The 23,409-nt window shown below is 37.0% G+C and overlaps 3 protein-coding genes and 1 non-coding gene across 6 annotated transcripts; 2 read left to right on the plus strand and 2 right to left on the minus strand.

Moving 5' to 3' along the window:
* Positions 1 to 276: 276 nt before the first annotated feature.
* On the plus strand, positions 277 to 7,110 carry LOC125218781 (protein transport Sec1a-like). 3 transcript variants are annotated; one of them, XM_048120540.1, is made up of 21 exons: positions 277 to 393; positions 577 to 635; positions 1,304 to 1,385; positions 1,724 to 1,802; positions 2,196 to 2,246; positions 2,341 to 2,437; positions 2,517 to 2,549; positions 2,715 to 2,843; positions 3,314 to 3,505; positions 3,599 to 3,682; positions 3,753 to 3,851; positions 3,965 to 4,035; positions 4,516 to 4,612; positions 4,700 to 4,825; positions 4,914 to 5,009; positions 5,507 to 5,623; positions 5,720 to 5,800; positions 5,916 to 6,133; positions 6,254 to 6,338; positions 6,401 to 6,490; positions 6,686 to 7,110. In XM_048120540.1, exons 1-21 carry the CDS (start codon positions 348 to 350, stop codon positions 6,737 to 6,739), a joined length of 1,986 nt encoding a protein of 661 aa, XP_047976497.1. In that variant the 5' UTR covers positions 277 to 347; the 3' UTR covers positions 6,740 to 7,110. The 3 variants fall into 3 exon arrangements, with proteins under 3 accessions (XP_047976497.1, XP_047976499.1, XP_047976500.1); XM_048120542.1 differs by having other exon boundaries at positions 5,723 to 5,800; XM_048120543.1 differs by lacking the exons at positions 277 to 393; positions 577 to 635; positions 1,724 to 1,802 and having other exon boundaries at positions 1,306 to 1,385.
* On the minus strand, positions 7,092 to 8,416 carry LOC125218782 (probable F-box protein At4g22030). The gene is given in 2 exon segments (XM_048120544.1): positions 7,092 to 7,991; positions 7,993 to 8,416. Coding segments are annotated over 2 exon segments (1,113 nt in total). The 5' UTR covers positions 8,268 to 8,416; the 3' UTR covers positions 7,092 to 7,153.
* A 3,746-nt stretch (positions 8,417 to 12,162) lies between these two features.
* On the minus strand, positions 12,163 to 12,235 carry TRNAK-CUU. The gene has a single exon. It is a non-coding gene; the product is annotated as a tRNA-Lys (tRNA).
* A 2,376-nt stretch (positions 12,236 to 14,611) lies between these two features.
* On the plus strand, positions 14,612 to 18,560 carry LOC125218099 (peptidyl-prolyl cis-trans isomerase FKBP43-like). The gene is made up of 12 exons (XM_048119693.1): positions 14,612 to 14,742; positions 14,906 to 14,979; positions 15,267 to 15,499; positions 15,679 to 15,821; positions 16,039 to 16,279; positions 16,395 to 16,517; positions 16,641 to 16,865; positions 17,239 to 17,512; positions 17,634 to 17,721; positions 17,835 to 17,876; positions 17,964 to 18,012; positions 18,137 to 18,560. The coding sequence occupies exons 1-12, from the start codon at positions 14,730 to 14,732 to the stop codon at positions 18,219 to 18,221; spliced, it is 1,590 nt and encodes a 529-aa protein (XP_047975650.1). The 5' UTR covers positions 14,612 to 14,729; the 3' UTR covers positions 18,222 to 18,560.
* Positions 18,561 to 23,409: the final 4,849 nt, after the last annotated feature.

Consider the following 23,409-nt stretch of genomic DNA (forward strand, 5'->3'; position numbering starts at 1 on the left):
CAGAACTATTAATTATGGACCAAAGTCCACAACATACTATTTGAAGCTATAAACTTAATATGTATGACCAAATTTTTTTTGGAGGCAAATACAGAAACCCAATTTTGAAGCTTAGATATGAATATATTAAACCCAATAATACAAATACGAATAAAAAAAGGTACAACAACTTTGGGATTGACAACAATCTTTGTACTTGTAGAAGAAAGAAAATGAAATTATGAAAGAATATCAACATTGGAATGTAATGCGCCCCCACAAACGACCACCTTCCCTTGTAAAACGCACGCATTGCATTATTCAAAAGTTGACCGTTGATTTCATCACCGCCGGTGCAGCTACCAAGCATGCTGGTTTCCGATCCGAAGACCTTCCGCCAAATCAGCCGCGATAGTAAGTCTAACAACTCTCCCGCCAAACTGAAACCAGATGTTTGGCTCTCAGTTCATTCAAAATTGTCGCTCCTGGATTATTTGAATGTTGAAATTCTTTATTGTCTTGTTCATAGACGAGAATGAGATCATGTTTTTTTCTCTCTGTCTAGTATTTGGATTGATCGCTCACTTAATCTTCTAGGATTGTTATATGAAATGCTTCAAACTTCTAAATCAGGAGATTCGAGATCATCATGGAAGGTATTTCTCGCTCATTATGAATTACTACTATCTCTTTATTTGCTGTTAATTCATACTCCACTTATCAGTTTGATTTCATTCGTTTCATTTATTTACAACCTACATAGCATTTTCAAGGCTCTGTTAATCCAGCTACAAAATAAATCATGACATCATGTTCACAAGAAATCCATAATTATCTTGCTCATAACAAGTTAATCTCAATTCTTTCTTCTAGGGAAAGGGAATTAGACATAGCAGAATAGCGTGAACAAACAAACACTACCAACTTATCTAGCCTGATTCTTATGGGACAAGTTGGAAGAAGATCAATTGATGCTCTGTTATAGGAAGCATATGTTGTTATATAAGTATTTGTGTAGTTAGTCCTTGTTGAGAACTTAGCTTTTCTCAAGACACTGCTATAGTTTCTGAAGTGGTTATACTCCAATCTGTCACTCAGCTGCATGAAGTAAGTTTAGTTTGCCGCAGAAAGCTTCATGAAGCATTTAGAAATAAAGTTAATATATCATGGTTGCTTAGTGAAGTCCCCTGAAATGGTTCTAGTATATAAAAAATTATATTATTTGATCAATATGTTATTCTGATATACAGTGTTGTTCTATCTTTCCTATCTTCCTCTCTATTTTTTTGCAATATACTTGTCTTAGCTACCTGGTTTTCCATAGGTTCTCATCATGGATAAAGTTACAGTAAAAGTGACGTCATGCTTGTGCAAAATGTCTGATATCAATGAGCAAGGAATTTTATGTAAGACTTTCTGAAAATTCTGAATTCTTTGCAACTGTATTTGCTCTTCACTAGTAAGAAATTTTTATGTATATACGATTTCTTATAAGAATTTCTATACTCCAAATTATGGAATTTACTTTTGTAACAAGACCTTGATTTTATTCCAGAGAGCTGTATTTTCAAGTTTTAAGTTCTTCATACCTCAGGATACCACAGTCCTGATGTAATATACTAGTAGTAGTTTTATTGAGTGAGTAGTGAAGTAATATGCACACTTTTGATAAGATACTTTTATACAAACATCTGTACAGTTTTTAGCTTAATCTTAATAATGATCTATCTACTCCTTTTATCAGTGGTGGAAGACCTTTATAAAAGAAGACAACCATTTCCTTCAAGGGATGCTATATATTTTATTCAACCTTCCAAGGAAAAGTATGTTATCATTTGATATTTTTCTTGATGTTTGTAATTAAATTTTTTAGACTTAAATGTAAGTAATATGTGTCTCACTTATAATGTCTACATTTGACAATTTTATAACTAGTTTTCAACACTTCCAATGGTACACAATTAACTCTTGTTTGAAAGAACTCAATGAATACTACTTTATAACAGAATGCTTTACATTCTCTTTACATAGTTTGTATGATTTTTCCTGACTAGATAGATACATAGATGGGTATGTAGAGAGAGAGAGAGAGAAGTATCAGATCATTTCTGTTCTATCACATGTTATCACTTTGGCTTGTTGGCTGGAACCTGTAAGTTTTACTCTGTTCAACTAAATACATTATCAGATCTAACATATCTTTCTATTTATTTCAGCATCATTATGTTGTTGTCTGACATGTCAGGAAGAGAACCTTTATACAGGAAGTATGTCACATATATAATATGTATATTCCCCTGCCAATCTAATTCATCTCATCTGACTGGGTTGTATCTTCTCGTGGTGTTCTTGTTGCTGCAGAGCATATGTATACTTCAGTTCACCAGTACCAAAGCACCTTTTGGCTCACATAAAGAACGATTCCAGTGTAGTACCACGTATTGCTGCATTAAGAGAGGTTAGCAAAGCAATCAGTATTAACTGTAAGTGCCTTATATATTACTCCATTATTTATGCATGGGTCTTTCAAGCTGCAGATGAATTTGGAGTACTTCAGTGTAGACAATCAGGTAACCATTATTTATTTTCTTTTAACCACATATATAATGTACCAGGCTTGCTTATCCCACTGATCAGACACTAAATTTGTGCAGTGACATGTTCATGGGGATTCTATTCTCTTAACATTAGTAGTACAGTTCTTCTTACGTTTCCTGTATAAAATTTATTGCCAGGGGTTCATCACAGATCATGATAAAGCACTTGAAGAACTCTTCAGTGATGATGCTGGAAATTCTCGCAGATTTGATGCATACTTGAATGAAATGGCTACAAGAATTGCTACTGTTTTTGCTTCATTGAAGGTATCGAAAGTTCATATTTTATGGCATACCCATATGCTTCAATCTATTCCCTAGTCTTCTCAAAAATGTAAGAACTATTAGTCCAAAAAGTTTTTATGTACCTCTTTTTTGTCTCATTTTGGAGCTAATTTCTGTTGTTTTCCAATAACCAAAGAATGAGTAGATGTTACAGTTTTTTTTAAGAAATTGTTACTATTACCGACTGACTTGAATGTATCGGATTTCTAGATGTCTGATATTATTATATTGATATGATGCATTCCGTAAGATTCGGTTGGTAAAAAAAGAATACTCTTCCATATATTTATCTATTACAATTAATTAAAGTAGCATGGATTGCATTGTGTATTTCTGGGACATTTTGTTTTCATGATTTTTTCACAGAATCTTCTTTATTTTGGATCAGCATTCTATGCTACTAAAAGTTTACTTCATTTTATATCCTAATACAGCATGTTTACCAACAACAGGAATGTCCTATTGTACATTATAGAGCAGCCAAGGGGCTTGATGGTACCACTGTGACTACATTCGGTGACTTGGTTACAACGAAACTTGCTGCAGAAGTTTGGAACATTGTTACAACATATAAATCTTCGATTCCTGACTTCCCGCAAAAAGAAACATGTGAATTACTAATAGTAGACAGATCAGTCGATCAGGTGTTTTAAACATTCTAATAGTAACTGGAAGCTAATTCATCAGTTCATTTGTTTTGATTCTTATAGATTTTAAGGTATGTTTGCATTTTTCAGGTTGCTCCAATCATTCATGAATGGACATATGATGCAATGTGTCACGATCTTTTAAATCTGGATGGGAACAGATATGTGCCTGAGGTAGCTGTTGCTATCCATATGCTATATGATAAATTTGCAAACTCTTCTGGAAACGCTGAATGTATTTCAGGTTCCTAGCAAATCAGGTGATACGTCTGAAAAGAAGGAAGTCTTACTGGAAGATCAGGATCCCGTCTGGCTTGAGCTCCGGCATACTCATATAGCAGAGGTGTATACTCTTGCATGGGTTTTTTTGCCATGCGCATGCATCTATTGAAAGACTTATAGTTTATGAGATCCTGGCATGTCATTTATTGATGGTTCTAACCCTACGATTTCCAGGCAAGTGAACGATTGCATGAAAGGATGACAAATTTTGTTTCCAACAATAAAGCAGCACAACTGCAACAGAGGTTTGTGATTATGAAAGCACGTGTGGTAGATCTACTATGAGTCTTTACAATGTTTCTTGCCAAATAGTCCGCACATCAAAGCACGAGCACATTGCTCCTTTCTCTATAATTATTAGGGAAATTGTAATTCAATAGGCTGGATGCAGTGAAAGCACATTGTGAACTATACCAAGGTTAATTATTAGGCACATTAACAAACTTTCTTCCTGTGGGATTATATCTCCAATGAGGACCAGAAATTGACAGTACGAGTTTGGATTTTGAGTATGATTCCTTCCTGCTTTCACTCTTTGCGGTGGCTCATTTTACAAAGATAGAAAAATGTGATGTGTGGCATCACGATTTGCATATTTTATAACTGAGTTCTAGAACAAATTAGAATAGGATTATGCGTAAAAATATTCACGTGAACAGAGTAAAATTTGAAAATTGATTCTGTTTCCTCATCAGTTTCTTATATTATCATCTAATTTTATGTAGAGATGGTAGTCAGCTTTCCACAAGAGACCTTCAGAAAATGGTTCAAGCTTTGCCACAATATAATGAACAGATGGAGAAACTCTCTGTCCATGTTGAGGTTGTTTATTCTTCCATAATATCTAATGATCATCAATCAGTGCAAGTCTCAAGAACTTAATATACTCCATCTCGCTCTGGAATTCAGATTGCAGGAAAACTTAACAAAATTATCAGAGATATGGGTCTACGAGAACTTGGACAACTTGAGCAGGACCTTGTATTTGGTGATGCAGGAACAAAAGAAGTTATAAATTTTCTGAGAAAGAACCAGGTTCTATCTTAATTACTGCATTTTGAAATTTTTCTGGCTATTGTATTCTTGGTTCTTCTATGAGATGAACTTTCCTTATACCATCCAGGAAGAAAGAAGCCAGAACATATTGCGCCTTATGATGATCTATGCTGCTGTTTATCCTGAACATTTTGAGGGGGACAAAGCATTAAAACTCATGCAGGTTTCCAAGTTTCTCTCCACCCTCCTTGTACATTTCTTACATGGATCCAATCTGAGCATGAAACATATAGGGATTGTTTTAAAATGTTCCCCACTCCCATTTCTTATTATTCTGCACAGGAATCAAGTGTTTAATTTTAATTGACATACACATAATCCTGGAGTTCAAAGAGTTACCTTAACTAACAGTGAAAATAGCATTTTGTAATTTAGCACCACGAACTAGGGCTGTAATGCTGTTTGATATTGCATTCCAATAGTTTGACAAAAGAATAGATACAATAAGTATTTTTTTCCAATGCACCTTGAACTAATATCTATAAGTTAGCATCATTAGCTCATCATGTTTAGAGAAATATAGTTAACCAGAGTACAGATTTTCTTACTTTGATTTTGGCATGTTCAAATGTTTATATATACAAGGTCATTCAATTGAGCAAGCTGATCTTATAAAATTATGCTTTCAAGATTCTGATCTGGTTATTCGTGCTTCTTCAGTTGGCAAGATTATCTAATACGGACATGAAAGCTGTGAAAAATATGAAATTGATTAGTGGATATGATTCAAGAAATGTTTCTAAAGGGACCTTTTCGCTAATGCTTGATTCAGAAAAGGTGAATTTGTTTCCTGGACTACAATTTTTATGACATTGGAATCAATTTTGGATAAATGTTAAGATGTACTAACAGTTTATAATATTTTTTTCTTAGCAGAGGAAATCCATGGTAAGAAAGGATCGAACAGGAGAGGAATCGATATGGGACCTATTTCGGTTTTATCCCGTGATAGAGGTTTGGTTGAACTGCAAAGCTTCTGATATTTGTTTAGTCGCTACAAGGAACCATATATTTGGAAAAGTCCATCTAGATAGGTTTGATTATATATTAACTTTGTTATTTCTCTCAGGAGTTAATTGAAAAGCTAAATAAAGGAGAACTGCCAAAAGACGAGTACCATTGCATGAACAATCCCAAAGACTCTTTTAGTACTACGTCACAAAGGACTAACGGAAGGGCGCAGGTTGAATCAATTAGAGAAGGTCAATCAACCACTCCACATTCTATGAGATCAAGACGTACTGCGACATGGGCCAGGTCACGCTTCTCTGATGATGGAAGTTCAAAGTAACCACTCTTTTCTTTATATCATATTTTGTTGGTTTTCATATGAATGTTTTGATTGCTTGTTTACTTCGATCATCACTTATCCTGCACTGCACAACTTATGATAGCATATTTGTCCAGCGATTTGGTCTTAAACACAGTACCCGTCAAGAAGATGGGGCAGCGCATTTTTGTTTTCATAATCGGCGGGGCAACTAGATCCGAGGTAAAAATCTGTTCCATTTCCAGAACTTAGATCTGAAACTTAATCATTGGTGTTCTCTGTAGCTTCGGATTTGCCATAAGCTTACCGCGAAATTAAGGAGGGAAGTAATCCTTGGTGCCACTAGCTTTGATGATCCAGCTCAGTATATTGAGGTAAACAACAGATTCCCTCCCTCTCATAATCATCCCCCTCTTCCTACTATCTATATATGTCTAAAGATTTATTTACACACGACCAGTTATAGATGTTACGTGATGTTCTTCACATTTCATTTTAGTGTCTTCACACATGTAAGTACCTTCATGTCTTTTTAACTTCAACTTGTTGTCTTGTCTCATTTCATGCAGAAACTTAAGCTCTTATCAAATAAGGAGGTTTCAATTAGTGATCTTAAGATATGAAGGTATTTTGGGATCATTGTACAAGTATAATCTACAAAATAGTCCTATTTAATTCATTTTTTCATCCAATTTACCTCTATGTATATTTGAATCAGATGAGATCTGAACAAATCCAGGAACTTGAAAAAAGAATGAGCAACTGGATATCCGCATTTTGTATTGCACTCACTGTAACCGGACTGTTTTAAATTAGTTTTTGGGGAATGATTTTTCAGCATGTGACATGTATTTTTAATTAACATAATAAACTAGTAGTATTAGTCATTTTTTATTCAATTCAATTTCCAACCATTTACATTATATATCTAAATTTGGTTATAATTTCCAACTTGTTTTTTTCATGAAACCAGAGTTGGACATAGAATGGTATAATTTCATGTGTTGTATTTTGCATTACAAGAGTGTTTAGCATGATCAGAAAAGCTTGCTTGCAAACTCATCAATGGCTTTCCCTTTGATGGAAGAATCCTCCGCCAGATTTCTGAGGTCTGATAAACTCCTTCCCAACTGCAGCGCAACCTTCATCTCCACCATTTCTCCGTTTTCTATTCTCTCCAAATCATCTCCCCCTATGTTGGATTGTATTGATTCTTCCATGAGTTTAAAGAATCCGGCATTGCTTCTATACATCTCAAACACCATCCCCACTTGGCCCCCGTGCTCTAGTGAGTTGGCAACAGTGGCCAAGGCGCCGCCTCCAACAGCCAAGGCCGCAGCCCAGCCACCGTGGGAATGTAGGGTGGAACCAACCGCGGCTAAACCTGTCAGCGCAGGAGCGCTCATTGCTAAAACTTTGTTCAACTTTAGTGCTTTTCCAGCTAACTTCAAGTAATCTTCCTCGTCTTTTTGCTTCATCACATTAACTATTTCTCTCATTTCTTTCTCCAACTTACCATTCCACCCGTTGCTGGCTTGGCTCGTTTTCAACTGTTTTCTTCTGTTTTGAGGCCACCACACCGCGGGCTCAACAGTGTCCGGGAATTTATCGAAAATGGCGCCGCCAAGGAGAGGGAGCGGAAAGGCCTTATCGAGCGCCAAGACTTTGTCCATCATTTCCTTAACATGAACGGAAGTTGGATTTCCAACAGATAGAATGGTGTGGATTTGATTTTGAAGCTGTTTGAATAGCCTCGTTGCGTTGCGTTGCTCTTCTGCTAGCTGTGATGGTTGGATCTTGTTCACTATCGAAAGCATCCCTGTCGCTGCTACGTACATCACTGTCGAAGATAACGTGATGGCGGTGGTATCTGCGTATGCCCACCATGGTAGCGGCGGCGAGAGTGAGAGCGTTGATTGATTGGAGAAGAAGACCGTTCCACTCTTTTCTCTGGTCTCCGATGTTTTTGTGCATTTCAACTCTGTCTGCAACGGCTTCCAGTATCGCGTAAAGCTTGACTTTCACCATTGGGTCGTCGCTTTCAATGAACGCTTCCACATTGGGACTGAGCTGCTTTTCCATTTGTTGAAAAGTAGAGTTGTTTTCGATGTGTGGAAGAGAGATTTTGGAGATTCTGTTTTGGAGATTCATGGTAATTCCTCTTCGATTGGAAGTGGTAGAGGAATGCAGGATTGATGAGTTTGATGCTCTCAAGGCTCACATCTTCCCTCCCTTTCAAAGTAGGTATTGTGAATAATTGTGAATGTGGTGTATATATTCTGAAGATTGAATGTTGGAATCGTTTGCTCCTTTGTGCTACTTATACTCTTATAGAGTGTAGACAGTGTTGACCGTATGAGATGGTGTTGACCAAGTGGACTGAAATTGTTTGAATGGAACATTTCAACGATTGAAATTTGAATCGGTTAATGATTGCGACTGTTTGTCTCATACCTCAATTTCAAATTTTCAATTATGGAGTTTACGTTGGTATTTTAGTTTGAGGGGAGTTCATCATATACCGCAAAAAAGTAGGAGTATTACTAATTGGAAATTGACAATGAAGCTAATCATAGTCATAGCCTTATGCCAAGTCAATAATTATTGTCGTGTCTTCACCATCCAGCTTGGCTTTTTCTCTTAATTTATGTTACAAACTAGTACTACCACTTGTTAAGATTGGTGAAAATTAATTCAATTACCAACGTGAATTTAACGTTATCACCTCGTTTGAAAATAAACCATGACAATAAACATGTAATGTGTACTTTCAAATCGTGACATATGCATATATGTTGATCTAGTGAGACTGTAATTGATGTTCGGAACTTATAACAATATGGTCAAGTCTTATGTTAATGATGTGAATTATAAAAATTATATTTATCAAAAAATAAATAAATTCGTGCCAAATTATTTGTGTTGACCAATTTAAATTTAAGGTTATTTTACAAAAACAACGATTACAAATAACAGTATTCTCACCTTAATTATACATAAATACAAAATTTTCAACTTATATGACAGTGCAACATAATTTTAAATGTATAACTAAATTATCAAAACGATTTAGTTCCTTGTGCAGGCATTTCAGTTCATGATAAGAATTTGAAAACACGGAGTCAATCAAAACACCATTATAGTGAAGTATTTACTGCATGAAGGATTAGTTCACTATGACATTTTGGTTCACTCTTCATATCGTAGACTAAATTATCTTTTTAGTGAAATAAATCACTCTTAAAGATAACCCTATTTTTTTAATCTAATCATGCATTTAAATAGTGATTACCCTATATTACAAAGTCTAAAAATAAATATGGAGAAGGGAAACCTCACCAAAACCGCTTCTCCGAGTGACCCTTTTTTAAATTAAATAATCAGTTGTTGGCTCTCAAATCGTATAATCGGAAAATGAGGGAGTACAGGGTAGAGGGGTGTTTGGTATCACAATTAGGTAATTTAAGTATTGTTGTCTTATTCAACTATAGATGGTTTACAATATTGTAATAAGACCAAAATATTGTTCAACGATCACACGGTAATAGTAAGAGCCATGAGTCAATGATAGTATATAAGTAGGCCTGTCAAATCGGATACCCACAGATACCCGATCTGAAAATTTCAGGTATCCGATCCTAAATTTTCTAAAATCTAATACTCGATACCCGATCCGAAAATGATTTTGGGTACCCAGATACCCGACTCGGGTATCTCGTCTGAGAAAATTCTTTTTTTGTTCTAGGGCACTTTAAACATTCCATAAAAGGTGTATTTTGTTATTTAGTTCCCACAAAGGGAGTGACGCATGACAGACATGCGTTTCTGTTAATGAAACGCATGACGAACATGCGTTTTTACCGTAAGACGCATCTTCTTCATGCGTCTCTTCAAAAAACAATTTTTTTTAAATACGCATAAGCATCATGCATTTTTCAAGTAATCGTCCAAGACTCGCTGCTTCTTTTTCTTACGTGATCTGTTCTGGTCTGTGCAAGGTTGTTTAATTTCGTTGAGAGACGCATGAGCCTCATGCGTCTCTTTAAAAGACGCATGTGGCTCATGCGTCTTTTATAAAAAACACGTTTTTTTATCGACGCATGACTGAGATGCGTCTAAGTCTAAAAATGCATGTCCGTCATGCGTCACTCCCTTTGTGGGAACTAAATAACAAAATACACCTTTCATGGAATGCTTAAAGTGTCCTAGAACAAAAAAAGAATTTTCTCTACCCAGTCCCGATCGTGAATTTAATTTATTTATTTTTAATTTTTTTAAAGAAAATTAACTACAAAATTTTAGAAATACAAACTTGTAGTTCGAATTTGATATAAACTTGAAGAGGTTCGAGTTTAAGATAAAAAAAAACTACTAAGGATTTCGGGAGTACATTTAATATTTTAAATAATAAATAGATCAAAATTTATTAACTTTAATTTTTTTTTTAAATCGTATAATTCGAATAATTTGGGTGTATCCGATCAGGTATCGGGTAACCCGATACCCAATAATCCAAAAATCCTATACCCGTACCCGATCCCAAAACCCAAAAAAATCGGGTATCGGGTATCCAATTACCCGATATTTCAGGTATCCAATTGCCGATATCCATTTTGACAACCCTATATAAGGGTATTTCTCTTAACGAGTGATCGACAATCAAGATAGGTTTTACATTGCGGACGGAAGGCATTTTCCAACCATTTACATTATATATCTAAATTTAACTTTTAATTAATACCACAATAAATAATAATTTTATTTTAATAATTTACACCAATCTCAAAACCGAAAAAATATCAATATTTACTTTTTTTACCTTTTCAACTATATCTATATTTTTAAAAAAAATTACATTTAATCTCATAACTTTTATCAATAGTTTATATAAATTAAATAAAAGATTTACTTATAAGTAGATTAACTATATTATTTATTCAATAAAAGTTACACAACTTAAAATTTAAAATACATTAAACATATATTCCAATAAATTGGTGTTAGTTAATTAAATTACCTCATTTGTATCATGGACTAATAAATTTAATTTACTTTACAACACTAATTAGAATAACATTAATAATAATAATAATAATAATAATAATAATAATAATAATAATAATAATAATAATAATAATAATAATAATAATAATATACTCAATGCATAAATCCTAAAAATAAAAAATAACAAGTCAAAAGTACATGAAATAAAAACATAAGACAAATAATTAAATTACAACAACCAAATAAAAATACATCAAATAATCCGATAAATATATTCTGCAATTGTTTTCAAAATTGTAGCCGATTATGATATTTGGACAAGTCAAACTTATTTTAGATTGTCCGTCAACAACAACGATATCAATGTGTTAGTTACATCTCATTTTTTCTATAATCTCACACAAGGTTTTGCTCGTCTAGTTCATTGTGTTATTCAAGACAAAGAATATAATACGAGTAGTACTTAGTTGATGGTATATACCTAAAATGGTCTATAATTGTGCAAACCATTCAAGAGCCTCGTGCTATAAGACAAAATATTTTGCAATGAAACAAGAGACATGTGGAAAAGATGTAGAACGTGCATTTGCTATAAGAGGCATGTTCCGCAATAGTTGTAGGACCAGTATTAGGATTCATAAGTGTTGTGTGATATAATTATTACACGTATATTTCGATATGTCTAAATTTAAGAATAACTCAATATGACTCAACAATATATGTCCATTTGAAACTTCGATATGCACTTATTTGTGGAACAATACACAATTTTCAAGTTTTGAATTTTAGCTATTTTATACGTTGCAGTAATATGTTTTTATGTAATTATGTATATTTAAATGTGTTTTTAAAATATGTTTGGTGCTACTGCATAATATTAATGTATTTTAATTTTCGATTGTGTGCATTTATTGAATATATAAATATAGGAGTATTCTTTAAGCTATAGTACTTAGTACACAAATTATTAATTGAGTTTTGGTTAATGTTTGATTTACAGTATTTTGAAAAATAAAACAAAAATATAAAAAAAAAAAAATCTCGCCCACCGTGGGGTTCGAACCCACGACCACAAGGTTAAGAGCCTTGCGCTCTACCAACTGAGCTAGACGGGCTGGTTGCTCTGTTTAAATATAAACAACTTTTAAGTGTTACTATTTGTCAATATTCTTGCTATGAACACAGTAGAACACTTTCTTTATTTCAACTTAATCAGACTACGTTTCCCCAGCTATGGAAACCAAGGACAATAATATGAGATAACACAGAAAAGAGAACTTCTAATATGGAATAATATTTTTTTCAATTAATAATGCTAATCTGTATTTTTAAATATATCATCATATTTACGAATAGTGATAGCACCTAAGCAAATCGTATTTGGACGTTTTGGACGGAACGGGGCTTCCACCCGGTCCGAAGAGAAAATAAACCACTCATCATGGTAATTCGTTGTTATTAAATGCAATCTTACTAAATTTAGAAAATAAGTCTCACATTTCATTATAAAAATAATAGAAGTATATAAATGTACAATTTATATTTTATATTTTTTTCATTCACGTCCCTTTAATTCTAAAATTCATATCAATTTTAAATTAGACAATTAATAACAGACATATATAGTACTAGTACTTATACCCATAAAAATAGTCTTATTATATGACGTTTGATTGCTATGAATAATTATTAATATATGATAATCCATATATGATTAACTTATGATAGCTCTTTTTAGTTAACAATATTAGGTGTTAATGCAAAAGTGTAATGATTGAAGTGTTGTTAGTGGAAATAAAACTTATCTTATTAGAAAAACAAAATAGTTAATATTCATTTAAATAATAAAATTTGATCAAATTCTGGTTCGTCCTATGAATTTTGAAATTGGAATATTAAATCACGAAAGTTTCAAATTTTCTCAATTGTCTCATCTATGCACAAATTGTTGTCTTTTAACAATAATCCAAACAACACGGTTCATTAAAATTGGTCATTTTTTCTTTTATATTCTTTATTTTTACATTTCTTCTCTTATTTAATCATAGTGCTTGCATTACTTTTGAAAATTTTATCGTATATTTATGAATCATAAATGTCATCTTTCGATTTAAAAAATGAAACTGCAATGATCCGCATTTTCCATAAATCTCGGCCACTTATATGTGATTGTATTAGGGTGAGACCACATTCTTAATACAAAAACTAAATCTAAATGTCATCTATTGAATTAAAAATTGGAAGGTTGAACAACATCATAGGGACAAAATTAAATTATAGTATTAACGTTGCATTAATTAAAGATAGTCGCCAACTACTATCAAATTGCACCATACCTACAAAAAGTTTGCTCAATGTTTCAATTTAGTACAAAAAATTTAAAGTTAACATAAATCATACAAAATGTTTGACAAAGTTTGAATATAATACATTATGTTACATTCTCATTAACACCGTTACCTTTTTTCTAATTTTATTCTCAAATCTATCATCTTACTTTATAGTAGTACTTCATTTTCATGCTTGTTCATTCATATGACAACAAATGCTATTAAAAAAATTCAAAAAGGCAAGGCATTTTCTTTTCACACGTGGAAGAGAAATTTTGGCAGAAATGAGGATGCCGACGATTTCTTCAAGAGGATGCAGGAAATGATGTGAGAAGCTAGGACGTCGTGGTGAAAGCTTGTGCGAGCTCGAGGCCGACTAGGCTGATCATTACAGGAGGGAGAAGGGCTTGGAACATAGGCTCTCTTTTGCTCTTCATTACAGTGTTGATGGTGTATGTGTGTTTTGGGAGCACGGCCAAGTTCAGTACGGCTCAGCTGGAGAAGATTGCATTTGGACTTGATTTCGTCTGGGTCGTGGTGATTCTTGACGCACTGTGGATGAAATTTGATTCTTGAAGGGGTGTGCGGCGGTGGAGAGAGAGGCTGAGTATAGAGAAATTGCCACACAAAATTGTTCTACGCTAACTTTTCCTTCAATAATACCCCATGTTTTTATGGAAATTGCAGTGGAGGGGGAGAGCGGCTGAGCATATAGAATAATAGAATGCACTAGGATTATAGTTTTGAGAAAATTTTACGGTGTTAATGAGAATGTAACAGAATGTATTATATTCAAACTTTGTCAACCATTTTATATGATTTATGTCAACTTCAAATTTTTTGTACTAATTGAAACATTGACCAAACTTTTTGTATGTATGGTAAATTCACAAATTTACTTCATTATAACATTACATTTATTTGGTAAAAACATTGATTATATATCAACATAACACAAGCTGTAATCACATCATATGTAGTCGGAATCAAGCTATTTTCATAATCGACAAATTTAAAAGTATAATTCACCAAAATATTAAATTTAATACACGTAATAATAAATTCATTCAAATTAAGATATTTTAGAAGATCATTCAAATTATATTGCAGCATAATAAAAAAATGGAAGGATGGAATGTGATTTATTGAAATCCCGCGGTTCAGCGCTACTATAAAAGAAAAAATATTTGAAGATATATAAGCCCTAAACCTTTGCCTCTCTCTAGGGTTTGAAAAGCAAGGGAAGAATAGTTTGCTCAATTCGAATTTACGAACACTGATGGCTTTCTGGGGTGAACCTTCCTTCTACCAACGCCCCTCTTTTTCAAATTTTCTTGTTTTGTTCTTGTATTTCATCTATTGGCTCAAAATCGATACTTCTAATGTATTTTAAAGGATTTAAATTATTCAATAAAGTGGAGTATTTATTTTCCTAAACCTGTTGGTGAATTTCAGGTGTTGAGGTGAAGCCCGGAAAGCCTGTTATTCATTCTTGTGAGAAGGCCATAGGAAGGCTGCGGATTTCCCAGGTACTAATTTTGAATAGCTGAAACAACCCATTGTCTAAATTTATACTAATTCATTATATTGGATTATGAGAAATTTCAAACATAAAAAATACTAGCCTTTTGAGTGGTTGTTGTGCTCTTTCTTTTACAGTATCATTTAAGAAAACAATCTTCTCAGATAAAAAAACAATCTTTTCAGATAAAAAACAAGGATAGAAATCATAGGAGCATACTTCGCTTCTTGTGTAAATTCTGTGTATTTTGCTATATGGAATTTCATCATTGTATCTGGTGTCTGAATTGCATAGGCAACTCTGGGGATCAGTGATGCTACCAAGAAAAGTATAGTACAATGTAATGTGGGTAAGAAGAGTCCAGTTTTGCTCTGTGCTTTGCTGCCCAACCAGGCAGAGTCATGCCATTTAGATTTGGAGTTTGAGGAGGCAGATGATGTTGTGTTTTCTGTTATTGGCCCTCGGAGTGTCTACCTCACTGGTTATTACATTCGTCAAAATCAGCAGTCGGGTCATCAAAGTGATTCGTATCCTTTTGTGTGGTTGATATAAGACATTTACCATCACTATGTCCTCTTTGCTTCTAAAAATGCATGATCTTATCACACCACCTGTACAGGTACACTGATTCTCGTGGTGGGAAACTGATTTGAATACTATTTGTTTGCATGTTGAGAAATGTATGTCCTTCACTTATGTCCAATAGAGAATCATATGGGGTGGATATTCAAAATAGTCAGACAGAGGAATCTAGTTATCAAACAGATGATGACGAGTATGAAGACAGTTTCATTGATGATGATGAAGAACCACAAAGTTTTTCACCATCCCCTGTTTCAAGAAGCAAAGGTATTTTCTACAGACACCCAAGGGTTATTGGTTCTGTTTCTTATAACTGGATGTTCACCTGCATCTTTGTTAATGTGATTTATAGATTTTTAATTATAAGGTTTGATTCTTGTAAGAATGATAGATAGGATTTTATTGTTTATAATATATAAAAAAATATCAGTACTTATTCACTTTACCTTATGAACATTTTCTATTTATTAAATTATTATTGTAGAGGATGAGACTGCATCAGAAAGTGACAAACCAAACAATGCAAAAGGTCGACGCAGTCGACTTATTAAGAAACGCCAAGTAGTGGAGTCTGAAGATGACAGTGAAGATGATGATGGCTTCCTTCTATCTATTTTTAAAAGTAAAAAATCTGAGAAGACAACTTCCACTGGTGTAGAAGGCAATATTGTCAAGCAGAATGTACCTGCAGACAATGGGAAGGACCAGATGCATTCCCTTGACCGGTTAGTAATTACTAGTAGTGTATCTATCAAGAGGCTATGCAAATATTTAGACTCACTACCAATTATGTAAACCATTAACATGCCTCTTACTTGACACCCAATATTTCTGGATCAGAGCAAAACCAAGAAAGAAAAGAAAAGAACGGGCTGAACAAGAGAAGGCCAGTAAAGATGAAAGTAATGAGGGTTATAATCACAAAGAAGATAAAATGGATGGAGTTAAAGCCTCTAAAAATCTGTAAGCATTTTATCTTGTATTTTTTTTTTGGCATGATTTGACAGTTGGATGGTGTAACTCTCTTCCTGCTAGTAAAATCTAGCTATGGGTAAAACTTCATCTTATAATGCATACTCAAAACAGGGATATTGAAGATCACCAATTGGCTCCCGAACTGGCCTCGGACAAATGTAGGAAATCAAAGAGAAGAAGGAAACTACTTCAGTCTGAAGTGGCATGTAAAGAAGAGGTTGATGTGAAATCAGAAAATGTTGCTGAAGATGATTACCTCGAGCAGAATTTATTACATACTGACAGCAAGAAGGATGTGTCAGCCGCAAATGTAGTTATAAAAAAGCAGATTGACAAGTTAGTATCGAATCTTGATTGTTTTCTGTTTTCTGATTTTTTTCTGCAATTATCTCTCTTTGGGATTTCTTTCAGAATTGTCCTCAGAGGTGATGCATGTTATTTTCTCATTTTGTTTTACATTGAAACTTTAAAAATTGAACAAGACATACATTAGTGGTTCTTTCAATATGAATGCTAAATGCTAGTATTTCCTAACGATACAATTAAAGACAGAGTATATTATGTTGTAATGTTGGTAGAGGTGAGCAACCTTTTCGGACTCATTCAAGATCACATGGTCCATAAGTTGAGCACATAAGTTATTACTTGTATATCTTTTGGCTATATAAGCCCAATCATGTCAATTTTTAAAAGAAGTTTCTACTTACAGTGACATCAGCATAAAAGCTGGTTTACTGGATACTGCTAGTCAACCGGAGAAGAAAATTAAGAAGGCGACGAAGAAGAAGAAAGATCAAGGCAATGGAGAGTCTGATATGGGATTGCCTGATACAGCGAACCATCAAGAAATGAAGCCTGTGAAATCCGAGAACTATACTTCAAATGCAGAACCAACACAGAACAGGACCCTATCAAATGGACTCATTATTGAAGAGGTGGCAAATGGACCTCCTGATGGAAAAGTAGCTTCTCGTGGGAAAAAGGTAGATATGAGTCAATTGACCACTTAGAGCTGCTCCATTTTTTATCTGTTAGTTATGTTAATGATCTTACTACTTAATGATCTTACTACTTACCACTCTGCCTAAATTCACTATGGATCAGGTCAAGATTTTTTACACTGCCATTTTGAAGGAGAACGGTCATATATTTGACTCGAATGTGGGCAAGAGCCCCTGCAAGTTTCGTTTAGGTATTAACTTTATTTAATTTGAGCAGTGTGGTCTCTTTTGCCAGAAGGATAGCTGGATAGGAAACTGGGTCTATATATTTTTCTAATAAAATCATCCCTTCATCTTTACTCAGGCAATGAAGGAATTATTGATGGATGGAATCTTGGCATCGAAGGTAGTTTGCTTGAAACACAAATATAGTCCTCCTTCCTTTCTACTTCCTCATATTATTTTCTTCACACATAAGTCACATGATGTTCAGGTATGCATGTTGGTGATGTGAGGAGGCTCATCGTCCCACCATCTATGGGGTATGGCTATGAATCACTTTACCAAGTCATGAATACTTATATCTGATCTCTCCATGACTGATGTCCACAACATCTCTGTTCTCTGGTAATGCATATCTTATCTTAGTTATCATTCATGGTGCAGTTTTGGGAAGCATGGAGCAGGTGAAAATGTTCCACCGGACTCATGGCTTGTATATGATGTTGAATTGGCGGGTGTCTCCAGATGATTTGATCTTTCATATGATCTGCTCCTCCGTTCAAAACCTTCAATTGGAAGAAACGAGGACTGAAACAGACAATGACTCGTGAATTGTGGTGGTCTAACGCCTGTGCCTCCAATTGAGATTTATATCCATGGCAAAGCTGTTTCTGTACAGATCTTGCATCGGGTGTTTACGAGGTCTTTGTAAACAAGGATATTAAGTGTACCTACAACTCTATGCTTAATCTCCAATTTTGATGATTTACCACACTACAATCCCATATCCACCAAGCTTCAATTTACATATGTAAAATATTATATCTGCTTTTATTTTCCTAGATGTGTGCGTGTAATTCATTTTATATCTATGATGTTTAATTTATTTGACAGATCTAACCTATTCTAAACTTTAGTGGAGTTCACGAACGAGGATGGTGTTTGCTCCATTGCATTGAAATGTAGTAGTACTAGTATTTAATTGCAATAACATACTCTTTTGGTATCCATCGGCCATTAAATCAAAATCTTCAGCATTCATTTCTATCAAATGTTAATCAAACTTCTACAAGCAACTGCACTGCGGCTTGGTAGGGCATACAACCCTACATCTCTCTCTCCACGCCCTTCCTTAGGTCTGAATATTTAACTCATTATTCATGTTATACTTCTAAAATTAAAATACTAAACAATATATAACATAAACTCACTTTGTTAAAACATTACAAATTCTTACAAATTAAAATGCAAAAATACTTAAAAAATTTTAAAAAATAAAGTAAAAAGTACAGCGGTACTGAAAATGTTGGTGCATGCACAAATTTCTTTGATCAAGTCATTTTGGAGGTTGTGGTGGGTTTGTTCTTGGCACATAGAAGCTGGAAGGCTGAATAATTGCCAAACTCTACAAGTGCACCTTGAGTGGGTGGTTGCTCACCACAGTCCCGATTCATCATGCCAATTTTTATGTTGTCATCTTTATCTTCAACTACTGCATACATGAAGTATATTTATAGAATTTGAAATTAAAAAAATTCAGAAACCCCACCCACCCCTTATTCCGACGCGGCCTCAGGCTCCCGTGCGGCCGCGCCTATCCTGGCACCTCTACGGCAGCCTCAGGCCGAACGACGCCCGTCCCTGATAGGGATCCAACCGTTGGCCAAGGCGGAGGCTCACCAGCAAGCCACGCCAATGAAGATGCAGAGCAACCGACAAGGGGAAGACGCAGAGAGAGAACGAGTCGAGCACAAGCACGGAAGGACAAACCCAGACGGAATGCGTCTCGACCCCTAAAGTTTAAAGACTTCGTCACCTATTAGAATTAGGATTTATTGGGATCGTATCTTTTTGTTTATTTAGTTTTGCTTTCCTTATTTTTGGAACAATTGCTTAGTTTAGATTAATTAAATCTTTTCGGGTTTTCTTCTTGATTCTTTCCCGAATCGTAAGTCGAATCAAGCAGGGTCCGAACTCTATATATAAAGAGTTCATTAGAGAGTAAAAAATCATCGAGAAATAAGAAATAAAATTCTTTTCCTCGAAACCATAATCCTCTCAACCCTAGCCTCCGCTAGGTTTATCGTTCTTAGTGTTTCTCATCACAAACAGGTGCTCAATTCCCTTGATCGAACTTCAGGTTCTATCAATTTGGTGCTTTCACTGTGTCCTCTTCTCCCACCGTCAGTATGTCATCATCAGGAGCTAAACCGACCGGCGACGAGGAATCCCCGCCGCGACGTTACACGAATGAGGAACTGACGGAGCAGTTGTTCGATATGAAGATCCGTTATGCCAACTTCGACAAGAAGATGTCGTCCAACCAGTTCGATTTTGAGGCGTTCACACGGCGCCAAGAGTCGACGAACCGTAAGATTGAGGAGAGTCTTTCGCTGCTGATCGACGCTAGTCTCCATAACAGGCCACCGGACCCGGCGAGACCACGCCCAACCGCTAAGTGTTGGCGGCTTCCTCCGTCCGTCGTGCAGGCGCCGGAGGGTGTCGAGGTGGAACCCATTAAGCGCGTTACACCGGTGGCACCGCGGTTCAACGGTGAGCATGCTGCGGAGTGGATCCGTAGTATTCAACGTTACTACAATTATCATTACACGCCTCTCAAGGATCGATTACACCTATCGGCCTATCTGTTCGATCACCCGGCGAGCAGTTGGTTGACTTATTGGGAGGATAATTGCAAGACTAAGTCGTGGGAACAATTTTTGCTGGCCATCAAGCAACGTTTCGACCCAGATTTATACGTAGATCATGTAGGGTGCCTGGCCGAATTACGCCAGACATCTACGATGGAGGCCTACCAGTCAGCCTTTGAGGAACTCATGCAGAAAACCACCGATGTAGGTGAACCAACATTGATCTCCCTCTTCATCGCGGGTTTACAAGACCCGATGAAACACGAATTGCTTACGTCCCGACCAGAGTCTTTGGAAGAGACCTTCGCGTTAGCCCAGCGTTCAGCAGCTTGCCATAAACTGTCGGCTCCTAAACCGACCAACCACAGGAACAACTGGACTGAGAGGGATAACCGGCCACGACAACCCCAACAACAGGCTCTCAACACACAACCTCAGCCTCGGCAAAATCAGAACCCGAACCTGCGACCGAACATTCCGGTGGTACGGATTTCAGCGGCTGTGAGGGCCAAACGGACCCGCCTGGGGCTTTGCTGGTATTGCCCGGAGAAACATACACCGGAGCACGTCTGCAGCAATAAGTTTTATGTTCTCATCGGGGCCGACGATGAGGATGACTCACTCGTCGATGATCAGGCCTCTGATAACGACGACGATGGGGAGAACATGGCCATTACTGGGGACGTATCCTGCATCAATGCCATTGGACCGAAAGTACGCCCGCGCTCTCTTCATTTACTGGGCCGAATTCGGGATTCTGAGGTGTCCGTACTGATTGATGGTGGCAGTACCCATAACTTCATCAAGCCCACCATCGCTGAACAGCTAAGTCTCCCGATCCAATCTATTGCTCCGTTTCGAGTTTTTGTTGGGAATGGCGCTTCTATGCGCTGCAAATATGCTTGCTTGAAAACTCCTATATCCTTGCATGGCCACGATTTCGACATCGATCTATTTATTTTACAGGTGGAGGGCCCCGATGTGATATTGGGTGTTCAATGACTACAGGACCTGGGGAAAGTATCCTTTGATTTCAGAGATCAGACTATGGAAATTTAATTGGGGGAGCAGACCGATCGTATTACGGGGCGAGGATGCGCGCCCACGGCAGATCTCGTACAACGGTTTATTTTCCCTCATCGGATCCGACCAGGGGTGTGAGTTGTTCGAAGTAATCCAGACACCTCCGGACATCGATCAGTTCTCACCGGCACAGAAACCTCTACAGCCGCACCCTCAGCTCGCGGCGGTTTTGGGGTCTTTTGGCGGAGTATTTGCTGTTCCCGACCAGTTACCACCGCCACGAATGTGGGACCATAAGATCCATCTGCCTGCCGGGACTCGCCTAATTAATGTTCGGCCATACCGATACCCTTATTTCCAGAAGACAGAAATCGAGCGGCAGGTGAAGGATATGCTACAGCAGGGCGTTATTTAGCCGAGTACTAGTCCTTTCTCGTCGCCCGTTTTGTTGGTCCGTAAGAAAGACGGGTCTTTCAGATTTTGTGTCGACTACAGAGCATTAAACGCTGCCACCACCCCGGATCAATTTCCAATACCTACGGCTGATGAACTATTCGATGAACTGAATAAAGCTCGTGTATTTTCAAAGCTGGATTTACGTTCGGGATACCATCAGATCCGCATGAACGTAGCAGATATTCATAAGACGGCGTTTCGCACGCACGATGGGCACTTTGAATTCTTGGTGATGCCCTTCGGCTTGACAAATGCCCCATCTACCTTTCAGGCGGCAATGAATAGCATATTTCGCCCTTTCCTCCGCACTTTTGTAATCGTCTTTTTCGATGATATACTGGTGTACAGCAAGACTATGAAAGATCATGTTGGCCATCTTGAGAAGGTTCTGGGCATCCTGCTTGAGAACCGCTTCTTCATCAAACTCTCTAAGTGTGCTTTTGGGGTGGATACTATTGATTATTTGGGCCATATTATTTCAGTAGGAGAATTGCGTGCTGACCCCGGAAAAATAGAGGCCATGACAGCGTGGCCGACCCCGAAATCAGTAAAACAATTGAGGGGATTTCTTGGACTCACCGGATACTATCGCCGCTTCGTTAAGAATTACTCGATCATTGCGGCCCCCCTCACCGACTTGTTAAAGAAAGAGGCGTTTTTATGGTCTCCAACGGCAGAGACGAGTTTTTCGGCACTCAAGAAAGCTATGACTTAGGCTCCGGTGCTCCACTTGCCGGACTTTGATGCCACCTTCATTGTTGAAACGGACGCCTCTGATTTCGGCATCGGGGCAGTGTTGCTGCAAAAGGAGCATCCTTTGGCATATTTTAGCAAGAAGCTGGGACCGCGACGTCGCGTAGCGTCAACCTATCATAAAGAGTTGTACGCGATTGTCGAGTCGGTTCAGAAATGGCGACAATACTTATTGGGCCGCGAGTTTATCATCCGGAGCGATCAGCGCAGTTTGAAGGAGTTACTTTCGCAAATCGTGCAGACACCGGATCAGCAGTTCTACATCCGTAAGTTGATGGGGTTCAAGTTTCGGATTGAGTACAAATCGGGCGCCTCGAATCGTGTGGCCGATGCCTTGTCTCGGCGCGATCCCGATCCGCTGGCCTCTGAGGCCAACCTGCTCACATTATTCGCCCGCCCCTTCCCGGCGATTTTGGAGACTATTAGAAATGAAAATTCTCGGCTGGCTGATTTGTTGAGCCTCCACGAAGCAGTTTCAGCAGGCTCACCCCCCCCCCCACGTGGCAACTGCAGATGGCCTCCTGTTTTTCAAGCACCGCCTTTACCTTAGCCGCGATTCCGCGGTACGCATGGACATTCTGGCGGAGTGTCACGGAGCAAAGTCCGCAGGTCATCCGGGAGAGAAAAGAACTTTTGCTCGAGTGGCTTCCTCGTTTTATTGGCCGGGAATGAGAGCTGACATTCGACGCTACGTGGCAGCTTGTACGGTTTGTCAAGCAACCAAGTACATCACTGATCGCCCGTCGGGACTGATACAGCCGCTCCCAATCCCGGATTCCGTTTGGGCTGCGGCCTCAATGGATTTTATTGTGGGACTTCCCCCGTCGCATGGCT

Source organism: Salvia hispanica, chromosome 4 (genome assembly GCF_023119035.1).
Source record: "Salvia hispanica cultivar TCC Black 2014 chromosome 4, UniMelb_Shisp_WGS_1.0, whole genome shotgun sequence".
NCBI lineage: Eukaryota > Viridiplantae > Streptophyta > Magnoliopsida > Lamiales > Lamiaceae > Salvia > Salvia hispanica.